This window comes from Poecilia formosa, unplaced genomic scaffold (genome assembly GCF_000485575.1).
Source record: "Poecilia formosa unplaced genomic scaffold, Poecilia_formosa-5.1.2 Scaffold210, whole genome shotgun sequence".
NCBI classification, from domain to species: domain Eukaryota; kingdom Metazoa; phylum Chordata; class Actinopteri; order Cyprinodontiformes; family Poeciliidae; genus Poecilia; species Poecilia formosa.
The window spans coordinates 534,785-542,048 of record NW_006800149.1 but is presented as its reverse complement, the minus strand read 5'-3'; the positions used below and the strand labels follow the sequence as shown (position 1 = coordinate 542,048).

Here is a 7,264-nt window from a genome sequence, read left to right as displayed (position 1 = left end):
ATAGATAAAACTTCAACACAGATGTTAAACTTTATTCAGCTCAAAGTTTTCAAAACTAGCGATTTGGAATTTATTCAGAACAATTAACTTAGAGGAAGTCAAGTGTGCTAAATGTTTTAAAAGTTAGCAAAAATTCTAAACTGCTAAAGAAGTATCTCATTACTAGCTCATTAGCAGAACTGTACCCACCTGGATCCATAGGGATCGAAAAACACTTTAGTCAATTGTACCCGATTACAACACACTATTCAAGACAAGGTTATAAATATTTATGAAAAATCAAAACTTCATACATTGCAGAATTTATTTACTTATTAAAGTAAAATTAATTTCACAATATATCCACAATCCATTGTTGTGGCTCTTCTTTCAGTCATCTACGTTTTGAATATAAAAAAAAAACAAAAATAAAAAACACCTGAACACACTTTTCCACCTAACTTGAAACAGCGAGTGAATGAAATTTATTTGAATTAAATAAAGTCTGGTACATTTCACAGCTATAGGAGCCTACACAGTAAGCAGAACGTCTTGTTGTCCGTATGCAGAACTACGCCACAGGGTAGTCTGTGACAGTTTTTGTCGCGTAAATACTGCCGGGGACATGATGGCAGCAGCCAGATATTGCTCCCTATTACATAATAATAAAAAAAAGGAGATACAAAGAAACTTGTGCGACTTTAGGAAGCATTTATACTGTTTTCCTCCAATATACGTCACCAAATCGTCATGCTTTGAAAAGAAAACCACTGAAGTTTTTTTTAATTAACACAACGACATGATTAATAATGTTATAGTGTTGTATATTTAGCCTCTAAAATTAACAATTAATCTCTCAAGGATGTTTGTCTTCTCTAAAATCATTTCTCAGTAGTTCCGTCCAGTTAGGAAGATCAATGATCAACCGATTCAGGAAAGCACAGCCTGAGAGTTCTTGATACCGATCATATTATCTGCACTCATTGACCTCCTCATGGAAGATTTGCTCAAGTCCTTGTACTTGTCTTCACACAGCCTGGATATGGCCTATGGAAAGTGTAAGCACAAAACTTTTAGTGCCCGAAAACAAGGCCAAAAGGGACAGCAAAGAAAAAAAAATAGAAACACTTTACGCACCTCCAGTTTCTGGGCTCGCTTGTTGCTGAGTGGCTCCAGAGGGAAGCTGAGGTTGTTGTCATCGGCCAGAGAGCGCAGGTCAAAGTAATACTTGGCGTAGACGCTAGCCGGAACGTTGATGTTAAACTGTAGCAGCTCCAAGAAGTGACGCTCCATCTCATTCCTGACCAACGCAAAGATCTCATCAGTTGTTTCAGAACTAAAGTCCTTCTTAAAAGAAAGCCAGATGAGGAGCAGCACTCACATGTCCTCTACTGTGATATCCTTTAGGATCTGGCAATAATCGACGTTCCAGACGGCCTGGTCGTCCCAGACTTTGGATGCTAGCAAGATGGCGCCAAGAACAATCCGCTTCCAGTTGGAGGGACAAATGTCTATCTCAGCATATGTCAAAAGCCTTTCAAGGTACACCTGAAAGGAGACAAATCATCCAAATGGGAATACCACTGTGCCAAACTGTATTTCTATCTTACAGATAGAAATACAAGATGTGCTTACCAGAGTAACAATGGCGCACTCGGCGGTGAGCTGCGCCGAGCTGAAGAGCGTCCTGATGAAGCGGTAGATGAGTTTGTGATCGGGATCAACCACAGAATAATCATCTGGAACCTTTTCTCTCTGTTGGGAGGGAGACTCAGTTTCATCAGATCCCACTGAGCAAGTGAACTAACGTTTGGTTAGAGACTTACCGACAGAGGGTGCTTCTTCTCATCGAATATATCCAGCGAGCGGTTGGAATCTCTGCAGAAACAGCAGCATGATGACTAAATGGTACAATATATCCAGAACCACAAAGAGCTTAACTTTTAAATGTCAAGAATTGTCTTTAAAAATGGGACAAACAAGAAATACCATAAACCCCCTGTACTTGCGGTGGTTTAAGACCCCCACTAAAAATATTAATAACTGCCTAGCCAATCAGCATCAAGCAAAATATATGGTGCTTCCTGGATTGGCTGCTTTGCAAATGACAGCATGTCAAGTAGCATTGCATGGGAGTATTTTAGCTTTCAGCTTGCTGTAAGAAGAGGAATACATGACAACATTCCAAACTTCTCCTACCTGTTTTTGATGTGATAGTATATGGCCAAAGCAACACTGGAAAAGACAGAATTAATTTAAAAAAAAAAAAGAATATGTCTGCATCTATCAGTAACCTTTTGAACGAAAGGGGTGAGAATGCTTACCATCTGATGGTGCTTTTAAGGTTTGGCTGACTGACTGTGCTGTCGTCGATAAAAATTGTTGAACAAGAGCTGTATTTTTTAGTCAGGAGTCCTGGGGACATCTGGAACGTTAACAACAATCAGCATTAAAACAAGGATTTTTCAAGTTGACAGTCCTAGCTTATTTACATGCTTATTTCCCTATACCAAACATCTCCATCAAGCATTATCAAATGCTTACTTTCTGCTTTATGCTGATGATACTGTGATTTAATGCACATCAACTACTCCTAAGCATAAGATAAAACTGGGCTACCATTTGTGTTTGGGAGAAAATTCAAACGGTCCTGAATTTTGGGAGATCGACCTACATGTAAAACCGATCTTATCCACCGATCTTTTCTACCTCTGCAAATGTCTGAAAATCAGCCACTGTCCCCTTCTGCATGGGAGAGGGCCGAATGAGATGCCCGCCCACCGGGTCACACCTGCACATGCATGGTTAATAGCAGGCACCCCACTGTTGCCAACTTAGAGACTTTGTCGCTATATTTAGTCATTTTTCAGAAAAAAAAATGTAAAAATCGTTAACGGACAAAATTTGAATCATCAGGTTGAGCGATCTGGTGATCAACCAATCACTGCAATCGGTGCACCCAATTTCAATGTTAAATTGTTATGATCATCTGAAATATTTAGACATAAGACGAACAACTGAAATTAGTTTTTAAATTATGCTTATGGTAAGCAAGAAATTATACATTTGATAAAAAAAATTTGCCTCAGGTTTATTTTGGGGGTTTCCGAAGGTTAAATTGATGCACTTACATGGTTCATGTAGTTGCTTTTCCTTTTTTCCCGCACTGGAATGAGACAAAATGAGTCAGACAGGCAAGTAGATAATAACCAAGCACTATACACACAGGAATACCGACCATCCGTCTGGGACTTGTTGAGGAAGAGGGTGCTGGCTCTGGGATGGTCCGATGGGTTCGCCTCCTGGGCCAATTCTGTTGCAAAGAAAACATTTCATTGAACTAATGGTGACACGTTAACATCAGAGGGTATTCTCCTGCCCACGAGCCAAACCAACCATCAGGGAGCTCCCTGTCGCTGATGTGCTGCAGGTAGGTGCCTGTGTCCTCACTCACGTCCTCTGTGGTGGTGATGGGACACTCGTCCAGGTCCAAGTGTCTCCGGTGGAGTTTTGGACTCTCTCCTGGAGAGAAGCAGCAGGACACGGAGCCTCCCATTGCTGACCTACAACTGTCCTGCTGCAGCCAGAGCTGGTTCCCATATAACTAAAGCTGGGCCTCCTGCTGACAACGCTGCACTGCAGGGGTCAAAGTTCAACCTAAACCTTTTAGGAAGGAAGTGGGGCCTCTTAAAAACACATAACACCTTTAGATGGGTTTTATATCAGTTTCATGGCGCCAAACATTCAGCTTAGTGAAAATTTGACTCTAGCTGCAGAAAGGGGAGCATGGAACCACTAAGGTTTCTGCACAGACAGCTGACATATTCAGGGCGTCTGCATGCTTTTCCCAGGATTTGCATGGATGAAACCACCAGTTTCCCAACAATAACTATTTATAATACAATCTGATTGAACAAAGCGGATTTTCTAGTGATACAGCAGTCCCAGGTACTTCTATCTGCCTCCATGGCTATCCGGCTAACGCTTAGTTCTCCCAGGCTCGGCTGCTCCCCCTTCCCAGGAATAATGGATCAATCCATGTCCGCTGCAGCCGCAGGACCTGCCTCAGTACCGGGCTGATCCACCGGAAGAGAACACGGACTCAACACCTGGAAAAATCTCCAAACATAACCGGGAGCACAGGAAGGAAGCGCCTATTAATAATACAGAGAACGTCCATCTCGTCGCATTTGCAGGAGACACGTCCTCTACGTCACAGCGGTGGTAGCGTAGCAGCTGCGTTCAGAAGCAGCTTCCGAATTTTGGATTTCAAAATAAAATGCTGTTGCCTAATGTGTTGACTTTAGGCCATTTTATTAGAGATACATGTGCAAGCAGCTGGCTAGCACACATTGTGAATCAGCAGTGAGGAAAAAGTGATGCTTTCAGAATTAAAATGACTTTTTTAATTAATCTTTAGCATGGAATTTGGTTAAACTTGCTGTCTGACAAAATATTAATCACTATGTTCAGCTTTAGTCGTCTTAGTCTTAATTACTATGCTTTTATTCTGAATACGTAGCGCCAATGAAACGGAAGCGACAATGTTTCAAAGCTAATTGATTTAAGTTTGATTTAATGAAGAGACCACGCCCCTCGAACAGCCTTCAGAAAAACACGCTGTCTCATTGGATAATATTATTTAAGGTGTAACGTAATTGGTCGATTCCTTCATCAATGGGACTACATTCGGACGGCTTTGTACTGTGATAGTACGGGTTTAACCTAATAAGAGACATTTTATTGTGATACATGCTCGGTGTGAACTTAAGTCCGTATTTGTCGTGGACTGGTACCGAAACATCAGTAGAACTAAACAAGTTTACACCTAAAAGTGGGCCGGTGCTGATGTTAAAAAGTAACAGAAGATGGCACTACTGAGTCAATAAGCTATCAAGATGCGAGAAGAAGAGTTTTCACACTGGCTTTGTTATTTATTTGAAACATGGCTCTTGTTCCTTATGAAGAAAACCCGCTTCCTGCACTTTCCAAACTCCATAACTCCTCAGCACAATTCCGTTTTGCTAACCAGGAGCTCCGTCTGGCTCAGGACTGGAAGAGGCTAGGGGTGGCTGCAGTTGTCTGGGATGCAGTAAGTGACTCACTGCGCCGCAACTCCATGGGGTTCGGGAGAAATCTGCAATAATACCCCCCTCCTCCTCCTCCCCCCCTTCCCTTCCAGGCGGTTGTTATGTGTATGTACCTGGAGCTGGGAGCAGTGGAGCTAAAGGGGAAGAAGGTCGTTGAACTGGGAGCTGGGACTGGACTGGTGGGGATTGTGGCAGCTCTGCTGGGTAAGCTCATAGCTGACTGATTGGTGTTTTCCAATGCCAGTACCCAAGCCGATATTTAGCACTTTATGTTAGGTTTACACCCTACAAGTCTGTCTTTAAAAATACAAGATAATTGCTTGGGGGTTGTGGCAGCGTTCATGTTTTTGAAAATGGAGTCATTTAAAGTGTACCTCAGCATTTGTCTGATGCTGATTATTGAAAAAAAGACTGAACAATAATTCATAAAACATAAATTTTTTCCTAGGTGCTCATGTGACCATCACAGACAGGGAGCCTGCCCTGGAGTTCCTGTCCGCCAACGTTGCAGCCAACCTTCCCCCACCAGCCGGTGACTTGGTGGTGGTCTCTGAGTTGACCTGGGGTCAGGGCCTGGAGCGTTTCCCAGAAGGAGGATTTGACGTGGTTCTGGGAGCGGATATCATTTACCTGGAGGAGACCTTTTCCTCCCTGCTGCGGACCCTGGAGCATTTATGCTCGGACAGCACCGTCGTTTTGCTGGCCTGCAAGATCCGCTACGAACGGGACGCGCGCTTCCTGAGCATGCTGAGGCACAGCTTCACCGTGGAGGAGGTCCACTACGACAAAGACAGGGACATCCGTCTGTACAAGGCGTCCAGACTCCCTAGAAGAAGGGATTTATGACAAGTCAAATTTATATTTTACAAAGCAATCCGGGAGGGTTTAAGAGAATAAAAAAAAAGAAAGAAAAGAGCAAGAACACGTTTATTTTCAGCTGCCAAAACTCTCATTTATATGGCTCTAACATAAACGCAGTTATACATGTTAATGTTAACATTTAGAAAATGTGAATAAAAAAATTAAAAAGCAACATAAAAAAAAAACAATTTATGACCATACATAAGAGTACAATATGACATTCTGTTTCATGAAAATAACAGCTTTGTTCTGATTTGGTCTCACTTTACATTTCGTTTTCAGGGTTTTGTGAAATTTGGACCAAATCCCGTCTTTAACCAAACACCCGTCTGCGTTTGGTTCAGGGAGCAGTTCGCTCCGAGGCTTTCAAATTTTATTTTGAAATGTCTCAGGATTGTAAAAGCAAGGAAAGTGCACACACTGCTTTGTTTTCTTACAGACTCCTCAGGTGAGAGGGGGAGACATGGGGTCTTTATAAAAAATGTTCCTGTTGAGGATAAAATGGAACGTTAAACTGCGGAGACTCATCTTCCCTCCCAAACTGTCCAAATATGGAACCAGGTATGTTATACATTATAAAACAAGCAATCCGTTTATCCAGTGAGCTTCCAAATAAAGTTATGATGAATAGAAAGTACACCCTCTAAATCTTCAGGTTTTTTTTTTTTTACCAGGTTCTAATAGTATTTATACAGATTAAGATCAGACAAAGTAAAAAACTTTTTAATTACAAGAAAAAAAAATGAGAATAAAGGTAAAAATGTAATAGGAATATGATGCAAATCTGAGAACTATATGAAATATAATGTATTAAAATGAGGAATGTTGAGCATTTTGTGACGTTACACTTTGGTATCTTTTTAACAAATACAGAATTGCATCATTTTAAACAGCATCAAATTATTAGCAGGACTTTGAACAGTCTACATTGAAGAGGAAAAAAATTATGATTTCTTGTAATTTTATGAATTTCTTCTAGAATAATTGTGTCTATTCTCATGAGTTTATTCTTGTAATTAAAAAATGTATTCTCTTAGACAGGCCCTAATAGACATATACTTAAAAAACAATGTCATTTATCAAAGTTATGGCCCAATTTTAAAAGTTGAGTTAAAAACTAAGTACACCAACTGTTAAGCACGGTGGTGGAGGGGTGATTATTTGGGCCTGTGACATGCGAGGTCACCTGTCTGAACTTTCATTGGGTTACATTTCCACATTATTTCTCAATTTTTCTGCATTAAATGATGACTTTTTCAAATTAGGTTAGATTTAACTAACTGATAAAACCTAATAACCTAACCTGATTTAAAAAAAAGCCCTGCCAATTGTTA

General features: G+C 40.9%; 2 protein-coding genes across 2 annotated transcripts; one reads left to right on the top strand and one right to left on the bottom strand.

The window, feature by feature from the left end:
* Positions 1-290: 290 nt before the first annotated feature.
* Positions 291-4,218, bottom strand: LOC103148693 (cyclin-Y-like protein 1). Its single transcript, XM_007567575.2, has 10 exons — positions 3,376-4,218; positions 3,218-3,292; positions 3,111-3,145; positions 2,304-2,404; positions 2,179-2,214; positions 1,806-1,857; positions 1,615-1,734; positions 1,361-1,527; positions 1,117-1,279; positions 291-1,026 (listed from the first exon to the last, which is right to left on the bottom strand). Exons 1-10 carry the CDS (start codon positions 3,533-3,535, stop codon positions 910-912), a joined length of 1,026 nt encoding a protein of 341 aa, XP_007567637.1. The 5' UTR covers positions 3,536-4,218; the 3' UTR covers positions 291-909.
* Positions 4,219-4,666: 448 nt separating this feature from the next.
* Positions 4,667-7,227, top strand: mettl21a (methyltransferase 21A, HSPA lysine). The gene is made up of 3 exons (XM_007567574.2): positions 4,667-5,071; positions 5,162-5,273; positions 5,518-7,227. Exons 1-3 carry the CDS (start codon positions 4,925-4,927, stop codon positions 5,913-5,915), a joined length of 657 nt encoding a protein of 218 aa, XP_007567636.1. The 5' UTR covers positions 4,667-4,924; the 3' UTR covers positions 5,916-7,227.
* The last annotated feature ends 37 nt before the right edge of the window (positions 7,228-7,264 follow it).

Bases quoted from the DNA above. Each gene is read 5' to 3' on its own strand.
- LOC103148693 (XM_007567575.2), bottom strand. From the start codon at position 3,535: ATGGGAGGCTCCGTGTCCTGCTGCTTCTCTCCAGGAGAGAGTCCAAAA. The intron at 3,146-3,217 runs GTCGGTATTCCT...GTCTCATTCCAG, and splicing joins CAACAAGTCCCAGACGGATG to TGCGGGAAAAAAGGAAAAGC. The intron at 1,280-1,360 runs GTGAGTGCTGCT...TGCGTTGGTCAG, and splicing joins GATATCACAGTAGAGGACAT to GAATGAGATGGAGCGTCACT.
- mettl21a (XM_007567574.2), top strand. From the start codon at position 4,925: ATGGCTCTTGTTCCTTATGAAGAAAACCCGCTTCCTGCACTTTCCAAA. The intron at 5,072-5,161 runs GTAAGTGACTCA...CTTCCCTTCCAG, and splicing joins CTGCAGTTGTCTGGGATGCA to GCGGTTGTTATGTGTATGTA. The intron at 5,274-5,517 runs GTAAGCTCATAG...ATTTTTTCCTAG, and splicing joins GATTGTGGCAGCTCTGCTGG to GTGCTCATGTGACCATCACA.